This window comes from Rhinichthys klamathensis, unplaced genomic scaffold (assembly GCF_029890125.1).
Source record: "Rhinichthys klamathensis goyatoka isolate OS25496 unplaced genomic scaffold, OSU_Roscu_1.1 h1tg000011l_1, whole genome shotgun sequence".
Classification (NCBI taxonomy): Eukaryota; Metazoa; Chordata; class Actinopteri; order Cypriniformes; family Leuciscidae; genus Rhinichthys; species Rhinichthys klamathensis.
In genome coordinates this window covers 17737801-17760000 of record NW_026606564.1, presented here as the reverse complement: position 1 = coordinate 17760000, position 22200 = coordinate 17737801, and the positions used below count along the sequence as shown (strand labels likewise).

The 22200-nt window shown below is 41.7% G+C and overlaps 1 protein-coding gene across 9 annotated transcripts in view; it reads left to right on the top strand.

Annotated features, from left to right (window-relative positions):
• Positions 1-21945, top strand: part of LOC130100417 (adhesion G protein-coupled receptor L2-like) — a 125678-nt gene extending 103733 nt beyond the window's left edge. For 3 of the 9 annotated variants that reach the window (XM_056265884.1, XM_056265876.1, XM_056265890.1), the window contains 6 exons: positions 610-701; positions 2294-2462; positions 4309-4437; positions 6571-6667; positions 11099-11212; positions 20957-21945. In XM_056265884.1, the coding sequence (XP_056121859.1) occupies positions 610-701; positions 2294-2462; positions 4309-4437; positions 6571-6667; positions 11099-11212; positions 20957-21792 (1437 nt within the window). In that variant the 3' untranslated portion in view covers positions 21793-21945. Of the gene's footprint in view, positions 1-609; positions 702-2293; positions 2463-4308; positions 4438-6570; positions 6668-11098; positions 11213-19664; positions 19701-20956 lie in introns of all 9 variants that reach the window. The other 6 variants (XM_056265908.1, XM_056265899.1, XM_056265931.1 and 3 more) reach the window with 5 other exon arrangements.
• The last annotated feature ends 255 nt before the right edge of the window (positions 21946-22200 follow it).

Sequence of the window (22200 nt, the reverse complement as noted above, 5' to 3'; positions counted from 1 at the left end):
CAATAAGGTTCATTAGTTAACATGAACTAATAATGAACAATACTTTACCACAGCATTTATAAATCGTTGTTTACTTTAACATTTACTAATACATTATTGAAATCAAAGGTTGTGTTTGTTAGCATTAGTTAATGCACTGTGAGCTAACATGAGCAAACAATGAACAGCTGGATTTCTATTAACTAACATTAACAAAGATTAATAAAAATGTATTGCTCATTGTTAGTTCATGTTAGGTAACACATTAACTAATGAACCTTCTTGTAAAGTGTTGCCCATCCATTCTTGCATTGTGACATTTTTGCGGTTGCTGTCTACTTTATGAATTATTGAATGCCATACTTCATCGTTCAGATCATAGTGTACCCGAGCCAAAATAAACCACGCTTTATTGTTATTTAATGGCTTTGCTCCAGTCGTCTAATAGCCCGGTGATCACATGACCCGAGAGAGCCGTTCTGCTACTCCTGCCCATCGAGCTGTGACTGTTGCTGTCCAGAGAAGCGCAGCTGCGAATATGAATATTAAATGATGTTTGATAAACACTTCATCCGAGTGATGAACGGCAGACGTGTGTTCCCAGAACTGTGTGGTCTTCTTCTCCCACAGCTCAATCTCATCTTTCTGGCGGTGACGATGTACAAGATGGTGAAACACTCGATGTCTATGAAACCCGACTCCAGCCGACTGGAGAACATACGGTAAGATCAGTCTCACATCCGGATGCTTGCTTTCATATTCACGATCGCTTTATTCAAAGCGGCAGCACTTTAAAATGATCAGAGTGAGATTTGTATCTCCACTATAGAGATGGAGGTTTCATCTGGACCTGGACCTGTACATACTCCAACACGGCTAATTGGGGTTTATGGGAATAATTAGAGGAAGCATTAACCGTTGAAGCGGCGTGTGTTATTAACGCATTGCTTCGCTTCCTGCAATGCGATATCACAGTCATAAACATTCACTCCACGCATGTTTCCAGATGGGCCGTGATACGCAAGATGTTTTATTGCACCCAGACTCATGATAACTTTTAAAAACGCAGCAGGATTCGTGTCCGTTTGAAGGATCGTCGGTTCAGGACATGTGATCCGCAGGAGTGTGGCGAGACACTGACTCGTCTGTATCTGGGTGGTCTAATCCTAATCGCAGGAGTGGGTTACACTTGTATAACAGAGCATACTCTTTTCTTTAAAATCATTCATGTTTGTGTATTCCGTGTAAAACTGAGCAAATGAATGCAATAGCTAATCAAAGGCAATTGAAACACTCAGAGGAACTGAGCTGAGATCAGCGTGAGCCTGAGAAAGCTCTCATTACAATCAACAAGCGGCAGAAACACTGTACATAAGATCAGTCACTGCACACAGCGGGAACACTTTACAATAACACTCATTAGGTGGTGTGTTACCTAACATCAACTAACAATGAGCAATACATTTGTTACTGTATTAGTTCATTTTTGCTAATAAAAATACACTATTACATAAAATATTTCATGTCTGATCATTTACTTATGTGGCAAGTAGTCGTGTAATAAGCGGGATAATACATCCAGCCGGCTGTTATCTCAGAATAAACCCCTTCAGTGTGAAGCAGGACCGGATAACCACCGGCTACATTTACATTATCCCTTACTCAACTAATGAACTTATTGTAAAGTGTTACCAAAACAGCTGTAAACTAGTTCAGAGAGGCGCACACAAAGCTTGCTCTGTGTAAATATGTACAAACAGAAGTAGTTGTTTGGTTGATGAGACCAACAGTCTGAAAGTAGATTGTAATCATTCACTGGAAACTTGCTCACGCTTCGCTGGTCGAGGAAGACGCCACCATTCGTCTGTACACTGATAACACCTAACGGACACAAGCAGGATCAGAGGAGAGCGTAAATACAGAAGCAAATAGAGAAAAATGAGAAATAAAGGGACAAAAATGTAAAAGTTTTCCTGTAGTCAATAACTGTATCCCTTAAAACTCATCTTTGATCACCAAAATGACATATTTAAATGTTTTATCCTTAAAAAAAAAGTCTTCATGCTTTAAAATATCTTGAATGTAACTCGACACCCTTTCCTTATTTAGTATACGTGGTTCTATGAATATGCAAATGAGCCCCGCCTCCACTCACTCACTCAGCTCAGAGATCCACTGGTTGACGATCACTCGTTGATCTGATTGGTTCAAAGGTCGTTTGTGACGTCAGAAACACCAGCGACTTCACACCGTGTGTTTGAGACTGCAGTTTAAGGAGTAAATGTATTGTAACCCGCTGTCCTGTGGTCTGCAGGTGCTGGGTGTTCGGGGCTTTCGCACTGCTGTGTCTGCTCTGTCTGACGTGGTCGTTTGGCCTGCTTTTCTTGAACGACTCTTCAGTCATTATGGCGTACCTCTTCACTATCTTCAACACCTTACAAGGGATGTTCATCTTCATCTTCCACTGTCTTCTGCAGAAGAAGGTAACCATAGACCGCCTGTGGAAAGCTTCATCATACACCTCATTCTTCATCACTCAATGTGTTAAATATAATGCCATTTTATGGCTGAGATGTTTGTGTCGTATTGAGCTAAACTAGGCTTCTTTGAGCTTATGGTACTTTAAGTAAAAAAAATTCAAGGTTGTCTTTTTAAAGGCTTGTTTTAAGAGGTTATTTCCTTTATGCATTAAACTAAATATATATTTAGTTATAACTGTTAAAGTCAACATAAACAGTGTTGCAATCCAGTTTTATTTCAGGCACATTTGTGAATGAAACGTCTGTCAGTGTATTAAAAAATTCAATAATGAATTACGTTTTTTTAAATAGTGAATGAATGAAGTTGAATGAATGAAGTTTAGAGACAGAATTGCCTGATGATTATCATATTAATTTATTATGAATCAGAATATACATATTATTTATATTATAGTTTTATTACACTACATGTGAGCGGTTATATTTTCACAATACCAAGCCTTTAATTAAAAAATTAAATAAGTATATACAAATACTTATCCTTTCACACCATACACAATGCAAAAAAAATATATTTTTCAATTTGCCATGTACTGTACCTGATATACACTGAGCAAAATTATAAACGCAACTTTTGTTTTTCCCCCCATTTTTCATGAGCTGAACTCAAAGATCTAAGACTTTTTCTATGTACACAAAAGGCCTATTTCTCTCAAATATTGTCCACAAATCTGTCTAAATCTGTGTTAGTGAGCACTTCACTTTTAGAGTGGCCTTTTATGGTGGACAGCCTAAGGCACACCTGTGCAATAATCCTGCTGTCTAATCAGCATCTTGGTGGATGGATGATCTCGGCAAAGGAGAAGTGCTCACTAACACAGATTTAGACAGATTTGTGAACAATATTTGAGAGAAATAGGCCTTTTGTGTACATAGAAAAAGTCTTAGATCTATGAGTTTAGCTCATGAAAAATGGGGGGAAAAACAAAAGTGTCGCGTTTATAATTTTTCTCAGTGTATATCCAGAATAATCAGTATCGAATTGAATCAGAATCAAAATCGAATCGGATGGTGAAGTTAGTGTCAGTATCCAGCGCTAGACACAAACTCCTCATTCCAGATATTAAAATAAATAAACTCTAGTTTAATTAAAGTTCAACATTCTCATTTCAGCCAGAAACACAGAAACGAAACAGCCGTGATATTTAACACTAGTAAATAAAGTGAGCTTAAATCCATGAAGTGTATTTGTATTATTTAACACATTTAATTATTGCAGGTGTGCATCAAGTTCCATGTCTATACTTCTCTTTTTTTAATATGTTTAAAGGAATATTGAATCTTGTTTTTGTGCTAGTGAGACAAGTGAAGAACATCTGTTGCAGAAATCAGCATCTGTCCATATTTAAGCAGCATGTGTGGCATATTTCCCTACGAGAGTGATTTAAATGAAGTGTTGAACTCACGCTTTGAATCTGTGCATGCTGTATTTACACTTAAGCTAAGATAAATGTTGAATCTCAAACAGGGCAAAAGTATGAATGTTTGAAGAGTGTTTTGAGCAAACACCATGCTGATGAGTAATATTCTGGCTTATTCTCCGGTCTTCAGTGTGTCAGTGCCACTGAAGGTGTGCTTGGAGTCAGAGTTGTTATATTTGTCATGGGCAAAAAGCTTGTTTTTCTATGCATTTTATTTTGAATTGATCTTTTTTTGCATAGTAACTTTAAACCTGTAGCTGCAGTTCAGGGCTTTTTTGCCAGATAAATCTCTTAACCAAGTTTAGTGTTTTGTTGTTGTCTCATATGTGAAGTGTTTGTTATGCTGATATAGTGATGTGTGGTCACAGGTGCGTAAAGAGTACAGCAAGTGTGTGCGTCAGTCTCAGTGCTGTAGTGCTCTTCCGTCTGAAGGAGCTCACGCTGCGAGCAAACCCTCGGGCTCCAGGTCCAGCGCTCGATACTCCTCTGCCACACAGGTACGCCTGCATCTGCATTCACACACTCACGAGACTTACATTGCATTTCAAAGTGCACATTTACATTCTTATCAGTTCTTGCTTTCCCTGGGAATCGAACCCATGACCCGTCGCAAGCGCTCTACTGTATCTGTAGTGTTTGCCTAGCCTGTACACACAGTGATGTGAAGTGCTCATTTAAACCACATGCCAGGGTCTCTTACGCTCGTCCTGTTACAGGAAATATACACTGCTGTTCAAAAGTTTGGGATCGGTACGATTTTTTATGTTTTTCTGCTCACCAAGGCTGCATTTATTAGATTAAAAATACAGAAAAAACTGTGATATTGTTAAATAATACTACAAACCGCTGTTTTCTATGTGAATATCTAGTAAAGTGTGATTGCTGTGATCAAAGCTGGATTTTCAGCATCATTACTCCAGTCTTCAGAGTCACATGATCATTCAGATTTTTTTCTCTTTTTTTTACTGGTCCCAAACTTTTGAACGGAAGCGTTTAATGTTACAAAAGCTTCCTATTTCAGATAAACGCTGTTCTTTTGAACTTTCTATTCATCAAATAATCCTGAAAAAAATGTACGCAACTGGTTTCAACATTGATAATAATCATAAATGCTTCTTGAGCATCAGATCGTCATATTAGAGTGATTTGTGAAGGATCATGTGACACTGAAGACTGGAGTAATGATGCTGAAAATTCAGCTTTGATCACAGGAATAAATTACACTTTACTAGATATTCACATAGAAAACAGCTGATTAACATTGCAATAATATTTCACAATATTACAGGTGGTTTTTTTTTTTTTATAAATGCAGAAGACTTCTTTCACAAAAAAAAAGTTTTTTTTTTTTGTACGTCACAAACAACTGACAGTCACAACCTAAATTAAATTTTTATTTACACTAACCAGCATTATAATTCTATATGATTAACGTACTTTTCTCAGCATCTGTCTCTCGACGTTTCGTTTTGAGCCAGACTCGAACAATTCAGTGAGTTGTAAGCAGAAGTCTTTCCCCGACCGGATCATGATATCACTGACTGGACGACAGGAGAACAGCTGCCGTCGTGATCGGTCCACATTTAAAGGGTTAGTTCACCCCAAAAATGTAAACTCTGTCAGTAATTACTCTCCCTCATGTTGTTCAACCCCATAAGACTTTCATTCATCTCAGAACACAAATTAAGATATTTGTGATTAAATCTGAGAGCTGGATCACTCCTCCATAGGCTTCTTAAGGGATTGGAACTGGCCGAAACAGAGAAGCGCTGCGCAATATCCCTACGGGAACTCACTCGAGGCCCACAGAGAAGGACATGAATAGTTGAATAAAGTCGTTATTTTTGTTGTTTTTTGCGCACAGAAAGTATTCTTGTTGCTTGATAAACTTAAGATTGAGCCACTGTAGTCACTCGGACTATTTTAACGATGTCTTTCATAACTTTTGGGCCGGCCAGTTTCAATCCCTTAGAAGCCTATGGAGGAGTGATCCAGCTCTCAGATTTAATCACAAATATCTTAATTTGTGTTCTGAGATGAATGAAAGTCTTACGGGGTTGAACAACATGAGGGAGAGTAATTACTGACAGAGTTTACATTTTTGGGTGAACTATCCCTTTAACATTATTGAAAACAATCCGCTCGATCATATCTTATTTCTTCTGTTCCAAAAAATGAGTAACTATGAGTAACATTTTACACACTATGTATAAACCTTAATTAAGCAATTTAATAATGGGGTAGAAGGGAGTTCACACTTGTCTGATATTACGCTGTACCCACACTGGACCAGCGATGGGGAAATGGATGAGCGGATCAGCTGTGGGCGCATCTTCTGGTCAGACGCCGGAATATATTCTGGGTATTCTGCAGCCGTTGAGCGTACACTCGTTATTGCAGTGCATTGTGGGATTGAATGAGTGCACTCGATAACATCCACTATGGTTTCGGACACCACTGCAAATGGCTCTCCCTCAAATAGTGCTTAGTTTAAGGGTTTAGGGTGTGATTCCAGACACAGCCCGAGACTGTGAAGCATGAATATCATCTGTGTTAAACACTGAATGTGTGTGTGTGTGTGTGTGTGTGTGTGTGTGTGTGTGTGTGTGTGTGTGTGTGTGTCGCCACAGAGCCGCATCAGGAGGATGTGGAACGACACCGTGAGGAAACAGTCCGAGTCTTCCTTCATCTCCGGAGATATCAACAGCACTTCCACACTAAACCAAGGTGACCGATCTACCCTGGTGAACACTGCGCTCTCACACACACTACTGTACAACCACACGCACTACTGTACATCTATACACACTACTGTACATATACACGCACTACTGTACATCTATACACACTACTGTACATCTATACACACTACTGTACATCTACACACACTACTGTACATCTACACGCACTACTGTACATCTACACGCACTACTGTACATCTATACACACTACTGTACATCTATACGCACTACTGTACATCTACACACACTACTGTACATCTATACACACCTGTACATCTACACGCACTACTGTACATCTACACGCACTACTGTACATCTATACACACCACTGTACATCTATACACACTACTGTACATCTACACACACTACTGTACATCTACACGCACTACTGTACATCTATACACACTACTGTACATCTACACACACTACTGTACATCTACACACACTACTGTACATCTACACACTACTGTACATCTACACACTACTGTACATCTACACACTACTGTACATCTATACACACTACTGTACATATACACACTACTGTACGTCTACACACTACTGTACATCTACACACACTACTGTACATCTACACACACTACTGTACATCCACACACACTACTGTACATCTACACTCACACTACTGTACATCTACACGCACTACTGTACATCTACACACACTACTGTACATCTATACACACTACTGTACATCTACACACACTACTGTACATCTACACACACTACTGTACATCTACACACACTACTGTACATCTACACACACTACTGTACATCTACACACACTACTGTACATCTACACATCTACACACACTACTGTACATCTACACACACTACTGTACATCTACACACACTACTGTACATCTACACACACCACTGTACATCCACACACACTACTGTACATCTACACACACTACTGTACATCTACACACACTACTGTACATCCACACACACTACTGTACATCCACACACACTACTGTACATCTACACACTACTGTACATCTACACACTACTGTACATCTACACACACTACTGTACATCTACACACACTACTGTACATCTACAAACACTACTGTACATCTACACACTACTGTACATCTACACACTACTGTACATCTACACACACTACTGTACATCTACACACACTACTGTACATCCACACACACTACTGTACATCTACACACACTACTGTACATCTACACACACTACTGTACATCTACACACACTACTGTACATCTACACACTACTGTACATCTACAAACACTACTGTACATCCACAAACACTACTGTACATCCACACACACTACTGTACATCCACACACACTACTGTACATCTACACACACTACTGTACATCTACACACACTACTGTACATCTACACACACTACTGTACATCTACACTCACACTACTGTACATCTACACACACTACTGTACATCTACACTCACACTACTGTACATCTACACACACACACACTACTGTACATCCACACACACTACTGTGCATCTACACTCACACTACTGTACATCTACACACACTACTGTACATCCACACACACTACTGTACATCCACACACACTACTGTACATCCACACACACTACTGTACATCTACACTCACACTACTGTACATCCACACACACTACTGTACATTCACACACACTACTGTACATCTACACTCACACTACTGTACATCTATACCCACTACTGTACATCTACACACACTACTGTACATCTACACACTACTGTACATCTATACACACTACTGTACATCTACACACACTACTGTACATCCACACACACTACTGTACATCCACACACACTACTGTACATCTACACTCACACTACTGTACATCTACACACACTACTGTACATCCACACACACTACTGTACATCTATACACACTACTCTACATCTATACACACTACTGTACATCCACACACACTACTGTACATCTACAAACACTACTGTACATCCACACACACACACACACACTACTGTACATCTACACACACTACTGTACATCCACACACACTACTGTACATCTACACACACTACTGTACATCTACACACACACACACACACACACACACACTCTACTGTACATCTACACACACTACTGTACATCTACACACACACACACACACACACACACACACACACACACACACACACACTCTACTGTACATCTATACACTACTGGCTTTTCTGCATGTTCACTGCGAGTCTGATGTTATGAGAAAGCTGTTCTTGTATCTTAGTATCTTACCATAGGGTTTGGCTTATGTAATTATGCACAATTTACTGTAATTATTTTAGGAACTGCATGTAACGAGATCATTAGGAAACTATGACGATTATTTACAGACATGATGTATATACGGACTGCTGAAGAGAGGACGTTAGCTGATGCAATATCAAAATTGCTGATATGAATACAGATAAAGTTGTTTTATATAGATCCACATTGAGAACATCGTATTAATTTAAAATGTAAAACTTTTCGGAAACTTTGATTGACAGTGATGAGCAATAGACGAGACAAAGCTTTTTAGTACTTAATTGAACAGTTTTTGCTCTGGTACTGAAATTGGTACTAAGAACCGCAAAATTTGACTGGTATTGGTCCTGACTTCTGGCACTTTATTTTACAGTCCTGTTCCCCATGTACATACTATGCACTTATTATAGTAATTGCAATAACTGGGTAATAACTATGTACTAACCCCTAACCATAACCCATGTTACCTTTTATTACCAGTACTTTCTTTGGCAATTACACGTAAGTGCACGTACTGTAAAATAAAGTGCAACTGAAATATTGGTACCGTGACAACCCTAGTATGCAGCATTAATAAGGTATATATTGAATGTGGTCTTTAATATCTTGCTGCATCAGTACCCAGTACAAGCCTGTTATACATGTGTGGTGGTCAGTGGAGGAAAGCCTGGTTTTGGGTGTGACTTCTCTTGCAAACTATGAATAGTAGAATGTGTGGCTTTAAATGCTTAATTTGATATTTTATTGTTTAATTTTCTTCATTTTCAACTTTCATTGCATTGGGACGGGTGCAGATCAAGTGAGGCTCTAGTGGGATCAGACGACACTTAATGTGCAAATAGTCACTTGGTTCTTTTTCCGACTCATGTTTTAGAAATGATTTGGGCTTTGCACAAGTGTTGCTGATGGAAGGATGATGATGTCCAGCTCTTGACACGGCATCAGTGGTGACTGAGCGAGAGCTCGAGTGTGTGTTTGAGTCGTTCTCATGCTCAGCTATGATGCAGGACATGCTTGGCTTCTCCAGTCTTCTTTGCTGCTCTCAGACCCTGTTAACACTCACTATTAAGATGCGTTTTGGTGGATCAGATCACAAGTAGACGAGAGACACGTTCCCGTTCACACCTGGTGTTTAAATCCATCTCTTTTGTCCACTTTTACCCACTTCTGTCCTGATTTCTTCGAGGGGAGGGCCTATGGGTGGGTAAATGTGTGGGTTTCTTTAGATTTATCAGTCTAATGGACGAAAGAAGCTCGACAATTCACACATGAACACGACCGGAGACGACAGAAACACACACAGAGCTTCAGCTTTAGTTTCTGCTCTGACAGACACAAGACCAGCCGGACGCTGTGAGTGTGTGTTAGAGATCAGGAATGGAGAGAACATTGTGCTTGGGACGTACATCTTCAAACCAAACTTGGGTCTCCAGCCGACAATTAAACCTCGTCTGGCTATCGCTCTTCTCATAATGTCACGCATTAGATCAATAGACGGACAGAAGACGCTCTTTAGTGGCTGTTTGAACACATTCGATCACATGAGCGTTTACACTACGAGCAATCCAGCCTAATGTGTTCCCTCTGGAAGTGGTGGAAAGTGGACAAGCTCAAAACCTCTTAAACCCCGTTTACACCTGTGTTTAGTGTCGTCCACTAGTGATCCGATCGACCGAAACGCATCCTAACACCAGCTGCCTTGCCTAGTCTCCAGACCCAGTGTTCCTGTAGCTCATCCCAGTGGATGCTCACACTAGTGTTGAGAGCCCCTTGAAATGATTGTAAAGTGCTTTGACTGTACATATGAAAGTGCATTATAAATGCCTCATTCACTCAAGTATAATCTAAAAATATTCCTCTGTAATTTGGCACGGTGAACGGTTGCATGCTGTAAACAGAGACATGAACGCTAGTAAAGTCAAACATCATATCAGCTCTAGTGAATAATGAAGAGATATTCCTGTTCAAGTACAGCATTTGGTTCTGTTCACAAGTCTGAAATATTTTGTTCTTCTGATGCACTCGGGAAAAGCGTGTCTCCCATCGCCTCATGTAATCCTGTTTTCTTCTGCTCTGCTTTCCTCCAGCTCTCTTCTTATCTCACGCTCCTCTCTTTATCTATTCAACAGGAATGACGGGCAACTATCTGCTAACTAACCCTCTCCTCAGGCCTCACGACACTAACAGCCGCTATAACAACCTTCTGGCGGAAACCCTGGTGTGCAGCGCCGCCTCTCCTGCAGGTCCTGGTCCGAGCAGCACTCACTGTAACACACTCTGGGTCCTCTCGGGACACTCACTGTAACACACTCTGGGTCCTCTCGGGACGCTCACTGTAACACACTCTGGGTCCTCTCGGGACGCTCACTGTAACACACTCTGGGTCCTCTCGGGACACTCACTGTAACACACTCTGGGTCCTCTCGGGACACTCACTGTAACACACTCTGGGTCCTCTCGGGACACTCACTGTAACACACTCTGGGTCCTCTCGGGACACTCACTGTAACACACTCTGGGTCCTCTCGGGACACTCACTGTAACACACGCTGGGTCCTCTCGGGACACTCACTGTAACACACACTGGGTCCTCTCGGGACACTCACTGTAACACACGCTGGGTCCTCTCGGGACACTCACTGTAACACACTCTGGGTCCTGTCGGGACACTCACTGTAACACACTCTGGGTCCTCTCGGGACACTCACTGTAACACACGCTGGGTCCTCTCGGGACACTCACTGTAACACACGCTGGGTCCTCTTGGGACACTCACTGTAACACACTCTGGGTCCTGTCGGGACACTCACTGTAACACACTCTGGGTCCTCTCGGGACACTCACTGTAACACACGCTGGGTCCTCTTGGGACACTCACTGTAACACACTCTGGTTCCTGTCGGGACACTCACTGTAACACACTCTGGTTCCTGTCGGGACACTCACTGTAACACACTCTGGGTCTTCTCGGGACACTCACTGTAACACACTCTGGGTCCTCTCGGGACACTCACTGTAACACACTCTGGGTCCTCTCGGGACGCTCACTGTAACACACTCTGGGTCCTCTCGGGACGCTCACTGTAACACACTCTGGGTCCTCTCGGGACGCTCACTGTAACACACTCTGGGTCCTCTCGGGACACTCACTGTAACACACGCTGGGTCCTCTCGGGACACTCACTGTAACACACTCTGGGTCCTCTCGAGACGCTCACTGTAACACACTCTGGGTCCTCTCGGGACGCTCACTGTAACACACTCTGGGTCCTCTCGAGACGCTCACTTTAACACACGCTGGGTCCTCTCGGGACACTCACTGTAACACACGCTGGGTCCTCTCGGGACACTCACTGTAACACACGCTGGGTCCTGTCGGGACACTCACTGTAACACACTCTGGGTCCTCTCGGGACACTCACTGTAACACACGCTGGGTCCTCTCGGGACACTCACTGTAACACACTCTGGGTCCTCTCGGGACGCTCACTTTAACACACGCTGGGTCCTCTCGGGACACTCACTGTAACACACTCTGGGTCCTCTCGGGACACTCACTGTAACACGCTGGGTCCTCTCGGGACACTCACTGTAACACACTCTGGGTCCTCTCGAGACGCTCACTGTAACACACTCTGGGTCCTCTCGGGACACTCACTGTAACACACGCTGGGTCCTCTCGGGACACTCACTGTAACACACGCTGGGTCCTCTCGGGACACTCACTGTAACACACTCTGGGTCCTCTCGGGACACTCACTGTAACACACGCTGGGTCCTCTCGGGACACTCACTGTAACACACTCTGGGTCCTCTCGGGACACTCACTGTAACACACGCTGGGTCCTCTCGGGACACTCACTGTAACACACGCTGGGTCCTCTCGGGACACTCACTGTAACACGCTGGGTCCTCTCGGGACACTCACTGTAACACACGCTGGGTCCTCTCGGGACGCTCACTGTAACACACTCTGGGTCCTCTCGGGACACTCACTGTAACGCACTCTGGGTCCTCTCGGGACACTCACTGTAACACACGCTGGGTCCTCTCGGGACACTCACTGTAACACACTCTGGGTCCTCTCGGGACACTCACTGTAACACACTCTGGGTCCTGTCGGGACACTCACTGTAACACACTCTGGGTCCTCTCGGGACACTCACTGTAACACACTCTGGGTCCTCTCGGGACACTCACTGTAACACACGCTGGGTCCTCTCGGGACACTCACTGTAACACACTCTGGGTCCTCTCGGGACACTCACTGTAACACACGCTGGGTCCTCTCGGGACACTCACTGTAACACACTCTGGGTCCTCTCGGGACACTCACTGTAACACACTCTGGGTCCTCTCGGGACACTCACTGTAACACACGCTGGGTCCTCTCGGGACACTCACTGTAACACCCGCTGGGTCCTCTCGGGACACTCACTGTAACACACTCTGGGTCCTCTCGAGACGCTCACTGTAACACACGCTGGGTCCTCTCGGGACACTCACTGTAACACATGCTGGGTCCTCTCGGGACGCTCACTGTAACACACGCTGGGTCCTCTCGAGACGCTCACTGTAACACACGCTGGGTCCTCTCGGGACACTCACTGTAACACACTCTGGGTCCTCTCGGGACACTCACTGTAACACACGCTGGGTCCTCTCGGGACACTCACACACTCTGGACCAGAGCACGCGTCCTCTCGGGACACTCACACACTCTCGCTTTCAACTCATATTTATTAATTCACGCTTTACATTCTGTTTTTTTCACTGTAACACACGCTGGGTCCTCTCGAGACGCTCACTGTAACACACGCTGGGTCCTCTCGGGACACTCACTGTAACACACTCTGGGTCCTCTCGGGACACTCACTGTAACACACGCTGGGTCCTCTCGGGACACTCACACACTCTGGACCAGAGCACGCGTCCTCTCGGGACACTCACACACTCTCGCTTTCAACTCATATTTATTAATTCACGCTTTACATTCTGTTTTTTTCCTGCTTTATATTGTTTGGCGTGCAGCCTCCATTGGCATTATATCAACGGGGTTATTATTGTTAACTAAAACTATTCAAAACATGTCTGCGGTGTTGGGAAAGTTCATTTTCTACATGAACTAGTTCAAAGTACAGTTCACAAATTTTAAAATGAACTACTTCAGTTCATAGCTCATACTTTAAATGAAACTGATTTTGGAACTGTGAAATTTTGAAGACACCATGATAGTGGTGAGTGTTTGCTTTAGTTGGGCTCTTGACCCTTGACTTTATAACACCAGTTTTTCCTCTGGCTGCTGTAACTGAGTGTTTATATAACACATTTGTTATGGCACAAAAGCCAAAAGAAAATGTGAGCATATGGTTGTGTTTTGATGATGATTTATGTAATGATGAATCATCATTTGGTGTCTTGATTGTCTGATCTTTTCTAGAGAATAATCTCTGATTAAACAGGTGATATATAACTTGAGTTATTCATTATAAAATAACTGTGATTCTGTTGGAAGGCCCATTGTTGTTACAATCAGATTTTAAAAACCTCTATGTTTGTATTATGGTAGTACCCAGCATGCATTGCCGTATGAATAGTTTTTTAATGGTCACCATTGTTGAGATTCATATGCTGATTCTTGATATTTGTGTTAGTTTTGGTAATGATTTACATTTTCTGTAAAATCCTTCATACTATCTGAAATTCATAACATTGCTGTTCTTATGTTGTAGAATCTAGTTTCGAATACAACTAATAATATAATCAAGTCATTAAATGATGATTGTCATCATCAAACCTTGACCATCATCACCCGATCATACTTTCCTTGAATTTTGTGCCATAACAAATGTTTCATAAACACTCAATTACAGAAGCCAAAGAAAAACTTGTACTCAAACGTCAAGGGTCAAGAGCCCAACTAAAGCAAACGCTGATCTCCATCATGGTGACCTTAAACCTTGTATTTCTTGTGTTTCTCTTTCCTTCAGTGATTCTGCTTGTTAACAGCAGGTGTTCATCACTAATTAGCAATCATCACTTAATTGATGATTGATTAACTTAACTATACAATTATTATTCAATTATCATTCTGGGATCTAGAAATGTTCTATAACTCATTCAGTTTGAGTTCTGTTTCAGTCATTCAAGCCACTTCAAGTTTCGGTATTATTTGAGTGCAGTGAACTCAAATTAATTGAGTAAATATTACTGTTAGGTTCTACAGTGTAATACAGTACGTTCAGTTCACGTTCGTCCAAAATATGAACGAGTTCAATGAACCCGTTCAGGCACAACACTGCATTTCTGTTTATTCAAATGAATGATGAAATCACTGCGGACGCTCTTCCTTTAAAAACATTTGATTTTCAGCTGCATGAAACTTTTGCTTTTTCTATATTACCATTTACCTCCAATTTATTAGTTCACGCTTTCAATTCTGATTTTTTTTTAACGTTACGTTCATGTTTTATATAATTTCCTGCTTTACATTGTTCTGCGTGCATTGGCATTATACCAGCTGGGTTATTATCGGTAACTAAAACTATTAAAAACATTTATGTTCATTGAAAGGAAGATGAAATTAAATAAAATATGAATATTAGTCGAAAAACTTAAACTAAACGTAAATGAGAAATGTTGCCTCGGCAATAAACTGAAATTTGTTTAAGCTGCAGCACTAAAATGATTAACTGGAAAATAAATAACTAAGACTGAAATAAAAAGAAATTAAACCTAAATGGCAATATTTAAGAAAAAACTAACAAAATGGCAAAAGCACATAATAAAATTTCTATTAAAAAAAGAAACTGAAATTAACCTGAAAACTAACAATATAAACATAATAAAAACTCAATCAAAATATTAATAAAACTTAAATAAAAGTAAAATAAAAAAGTCTATAGGGGACTTGTATTATTTTTTTTTTTTATAGACGGTCCTGACCCTTTTTAATAAAAATACTCGTAAAATTCTGTAATTTTTTTTAAGTTCACTTTTTAAAACTGTTTTCACTTCAGCGATAATCTGCCAAGGGTCGTCTTCGAAAAGACATCAAACTTCAGTCTGTGCTCTACAGCATTCAAGATTTATCACAGTTTATGACGGTTGGAAATCTAATTTTCAGGTCTATGCTCAAAAAGTGAATAAATGGATTATAAATACAGCGTAAATATATTTTAGTATAAAAAAATCCCCTAAAAATACAAAATATAAAAATAAATAACATCAAACTAAAATACAGTACATTAATTTCATTGACAAAATAAGAAATAAAAGTCTGTAATGTTTGCCCACGTGTGAAGAGAACGAGAGAGTTAAGGCTAACACCGCTGCTCTTCCTCCTCCTCCTCCTCCTCCTCCTCCTCCTCCTCCTCTTCGAGTCCTGCGTCGATCCAGCGGGGGGTTGTGGAGCTCATATACAGTGACGAATGGATTTAAACCGTCGGCTCTGTAGAAGAAAGAGGGACATGGCTTGTGTCTGTAGTGCCGATGTCAGAGAGTGTTATGAGAAGGAGATGATGTGCTTTTGATCGCTTCAGATCCACACAGGCAGAGAAAACAATGCCAGACCTCCTTCATGTGGCAGAACAATGGATGTGTTCGAGGAGAAGAAGACACACTGACGAGTCAGCATTTGACATTTTATATTACATTATCAAAAAAATAACAACTGCATTTGATCAACTTTTTAAGCCATTTCAAGTATTAAGCTAAGTGATGATCTACTGTAGCTTCACCAGTCTAAGCAGCCCAGATTGAATAAATTATACATACAGTCAAACCAAACATTATTCAGACACCAGATATATAATTGTTGATATTATTTTACTAGTGTGTGCAGGACACTATAGTTGATTTATGTAAGTGAGGAGAGCAAAATAAAGTAAATGTGACATATTATACCCAATAATTCTTCATACAGGGACTACCAGTAAAATATGTACAAATGTGAGACCAAACATTATTATTATTCAGACACTGTTTTCTTCAGTGTGTTTTCTGTAATTGCTAATGCTCTTTTTACACACAGACTGAACAACATGAAGCATTGCTTGGTCACTGGTTGAGCTAAACTGGTATTATCTAATTGTGTAGTTAAATTTAACAGCTGACAGATATTCAACATAATTCATGTGTGAGAGTCTAACAGAAGGACGGACAAAACCAGTCAAATATCAACTGAGTTCTGCTCATATTTATCACCATTTTCTAAACTATAGTGAATAAACTGTGATAATGTGAGACATGTTGAAGGTGTCTGAATAAACTTTGGTTTGACTGTATATGGTAGATATTTTTTATATATAAAATCCGGTATTCTGCACTTCAACAGTTGGGTGGTAGAATATGCAAACGCACCACTGAATCTCTCTAATAGTGTAGATGTATAGACTCTGCTGATTAAAGACCTTCACTCTTAGACAGGCGCAGAAGAGCAGAATAGCTGAGCCGTCGTGGACTGATGCATGCGTACGCTCCCGACAGCGACCAATCAAACAATCAGAGATCAGGCCTGGCTTTTCTCCCAGAAGCCCTGCTTTCTGTCCGCATCTGCTGGCCAGGCTCTCGTCTGGATTAAACCCACCGCCAGGGCACAAACAAATGCAAATAACCTTGGCTCGGACGATGTTTTATGCTTGTTTGCTTTATTTCCGTCCTTCCTCTCGGTCCCGCGCTCCTCTCGGTCTGTCCTTTGATGCCGTTTCACGCTCTCTCCTTATTCCTCAGCAGAACACAGATATGGTTTCCACATCCGTGCTATCTGATGTTATTCAGATCCATGCTGTGCTCTGCATGACTTTCTGTTCTATCACCAATTTGCTTTTATTACTCAAGTAACACTGTTGATATTTCCTACCTCTTTGTAATTATGACTGAAGATGTTTATGCATTCATACAGGCCTAAATCATTTATTTTTTAATTAATTTGTTTAACTTGTTACACCGGTCACATCCTGCATTCAGTCTTCTGAAAGATTCACTCACTACTGAAAACATTTGAAAAAAAAAAAATATATATATATATCAGGGGTGTCTCGACTAAGGATTTTCATAGTCGAAAATCAAATTAAATTGTCTAAATTGCCTGTCCGAGCACTCTCTAAGTACAGTGCAATATCAATGCACCGAAAAACAATCAAAAAATTAATATACAGAATTAAATTGGAACAAAATATACCTTTCTAATAAATAAAAATACACAACGAAAGTCAGAATCGAGTCACAAGGTGCAGAACTAATGTGTGCAAAAGTGCAGGAGAACATCTATTCAAAACACAAGCCACAAATAATGCAATTACATAACCCTGATGATCAATAAATACAATAAAAACAAAGAAATTATTCAAATAATAATTATAGCCAGAATTGTCAACTTTTGTCTTTTTTTACTGCAGAGACAACAGTAAACGCTCAAGTGGAGCGGCAGTCTTCAGCTAAACGTGTTCACAGCATCCACAAATCACTTTACAGCCGGCTGACATGTTGAAATCACTCGTTCCCTAAAAAAAGCCTTCGTTTGAGTGTTTTCAAATATGTAGAGATTGATAGCATTGGTTAAACACATTGGCTTTTTATTGATGGCACTTCTGTCATGGACATTTACTGGAGTCACTGGCTGAAATAATCTTCGAGCCAAATTAAAATATTGCTTATGTTTTGATGACTATTTATGACTCTGTTTGGGAGCCATTCAAAATTTTAAATTTCAATTCCTGAATTTGAATGTAATTTGAATTGGGAAGAAGAAGAAAAAGAAACAACGCATCCCATTTCTCTGGATCATCTTTGAGATGTTTCTACACTTTGATGGCGAGTTCGATTGAATAGACATGATGTATAGAAGCACACATCTGTGTGTGTAAGGTCTAACTGCTGAAAATGCAGAGCAGAGGAGAGAGCCAGTCGTGAGTCTGAGTCTCAGGGTTGTGTCGAGCACAAGAGCACAGCGGCCGCCGCCATTCTTCAGGGAAAGAGGTCTGGGACTGGCGGGAACAGAGGGAGAAGTCACTTCAGGAGCAAATGCAGAACGATCCAGATTCAAAGAAACTCGTATCGTTGCTCTGAGTGTAGTTTTAATACTTAATGAATAATTCATAATTACTCCATAAACATAAAAGTGCTACAAATTAATGTATACTTTATATACATATCATTAATAAATTAACTTGTTTTTATGGACAGGGTGTATTATTATGTGGTTATGGTTCAAATCACTAAAATTATAATCATAATAAAATTATGATCATGTTGAACCTGATTTATATCATTGCAAATTTGCAAACTTGTTCTTAATTTGCTTGGTTAGAGCAAAATACTAATTTATATGAAAATTAATTATGTAATGTTTCATCAAAAATAACATATTGTGGCGTATGGTCAATTCAAATCAAATTGAAACTCATGAACTGAAGTAAAAAAAAAAAATGTTCCCAATGCTAAATTCGGGTTAAATACAATCATTTTGATTCTGGCTTTCGATGTGTAACATTAAAATTCTTGAATATTTGTTTATCACTTTTATTTGGTCAAATTGTAAGTGAAATTCAAATGTGTGGTGGATCTTGACGGACTGAATTCAGACGTTTGTAATTTGCAAGCTTTTCTGCTGGATGATTTCTCACTCTTCTGTGTTCGCTGAGACTGTCTAAAGAAGGCGTTTGTTTGACTCTTTTTCTTTTGGCACATGGGCAGTTCTCAGGTCAGCTAGCCTGAGCAGACACACATGATGTGAGTGTTTGCACAAACATGCCTCCATTTCTCCTGAGTTCAATACACACACTTACAGCATGTTTTGTGTGGATGCTTTTCGCCGTTGCATCTGGCATTCATTTACAATAATGGCTCTTTTTGTGTTTGTGCAAGAGGTTCTTTGGCCGCCTTTTAACATTCTTTCTCTCTGTGCTGTACGGTTACGGACATCAGTTTACTGAACGCTTTGTTTGAACAGTCTCTGTTTAGTGACATGCATCTCTTCTCTTTCAAAGAGGACCTATTATGCCCAAGTCTTGATTTAGTTTTTTTTGTTTTCCTGCTTGAATGTTGACTAATTTCCGAGCGCTTCTGGCGTGTTTAGGAAATGTCCCGCCCCTTACCATAACCGCCAGTTTCAAACATAAACTATATAAATCAATGGACGTCACCCGTATGTTTCTAAAGAGCGTTTTTGAAGCCCAAAGTAGGCGGAGCCGGCCGTAGCCATCTTGGCAGCGCGTCACTCCCGGATAACCGAAAATGTGCAGCGAGGCGGATTAGCTGAGGTCACGTGACGCTAACAGACAGCAGACAAACGGCTAGTAGTGACATCAGCGGCAATCCACCTGTCACTCAAGTGGCCACGCCCTTAATTATGCACACCTTTATAAAAAAAAATTATAAAAAAAAAATGTACCCCCCTCACAGTCGTCATGAAGGGCAAAATTAGCTATATAGACCAAAACCACTTTTTGCACCAGGCTGTAGACATTTTTTTTTCTGCTGTAAAGTTCGGCATTTTAACATGCGGGGTTTATGGGATTGACTCTCTTTTGGAGCCGGTCTCTAGTGGCCAGTCGATAAACTGCAGTTTAAGTCACTTCAGTGTTGGTTTCAAGAGAGAGACCGGGAGGGTTCCCACTTGGTTTCAACACACTACTAACTAACTCAACCAGACCCCGCCCCTTTATTCTGCGTATGAATTATTATAATGAGGAATATAGTGACATGTTCGTTCCCGGAAGAAACTCAAGACTACAATGGAGGCGTTTCAGGAGTTCAGAAACACTGACACTGTTGGACCTTTGCTGAGCTTGTTCATGATTAAACCGCAATTTTACACACTAAAGACAGATGAACATGGAGAAACATGCATAATAGGTCCTCTTTGATGTATCATTGTGTTATTTTTAGTTGCATTTGGCATGTAATGAATGTGATGACAAATATCATGTGCTTAATAGTAATGCCATGTGTGTTGATTTGACTGAGTGTTTCGTTTGCCGTTCCAGGCCAGCCCTCGCTGACCAACAGCCGTGATGTCAGCACCATGGACACACTCCCTCTGAGCGACAACTTCACCAGCAGTTACTCCCGGCGGGAGGACGAGTACGAGGACCCCGCGCTGAGCTGCCCGACCGCATGCCTGGACGACGCCGCCCTGGAGAAGAAGATCATCTCCGAGCTGGTCCACAACAACCTGAGGCCTCGCAGGCTCCCGCAAAACCAAACCAGCTCGAAAGCCCAACCCCGTGACCCGGCTCCGCAGGACACCGGCGTGAGCGGAGGCGGGGGTGTCGGGAACACCAGCGGGAGCGAGGTCGAGGTCACAGGCGCTGATGCCGACGCCGACGCCCCCGCTCTCCCGGCGTCCGCCAGCCAAACGCTGGAGCTCCTCCTCCTCCACCCGAGCGACCGGGACGCCCTCGACGCCCCGCTCCTGCCCCAGCGGACTCACTCCCTCCTTTACTGCGCTCAGAAGGCGTCTCAGCGGGCCGTCCGGCCTCAGAAGGACAGCAGAGAGTCTGAAGGAGACGAGGACGAGGAAGAGCGGAGAGAGGAAGACGACGCGCCCTCGCCGAATCACAGGGACTCGCTGTACACAAGCATGCCTGATCTCAGAGACTCTCCGTCGCCCTCGGCTTCTGAATCCCCGGACCTCGTCAGCGGACGGGACGACGGTTCCCCCGCTCAAAGTGAGCTCGAGGAACACTGTTACAAGAGCTTACCTGACCTGGGAGACGGGACTCGAGCGCTGTCCTACTATCAGATCAGCCGAGGAGGCGCTAGCGAGGGCTGTGGCGAAGCCGCGAGCGATGGACAGATGCAGCTAATCACCAGCCTCTGAGACCAGATCCTCCCTGTTCCTCTCGTTCTGGGGTGCGTTTCCCGAAAGCAGCGTTAGCCAACTGTGCTCGCAAGCCCTGTCGTTATCAGCAGGTCAACGAGTCGTGTTTCCCGAAACCATCATTCCAACGAAACATTCGCAAACAGCATCGCAGAGTTGTGTGTGTGAGCGACAGATCTCGAGCTGCGGTTAGAAGAACAGTTTCTTGTTTTCATTGAGCAAAATAAGCAGCTGACATGCAGTACAATCGGTGTCTTTATTTAGAATACATACAAATATCATTTATGTCTTTTAGTTTGTCAAGAGATTTAAAGTGTGGTTTTTGAAGAGTGAGCGTGTAGAACGAGCCTATGATTGAATCTGGAAATAAAGCGAAATAACTGAGAACAATAGAAATAGTCCTCAGAT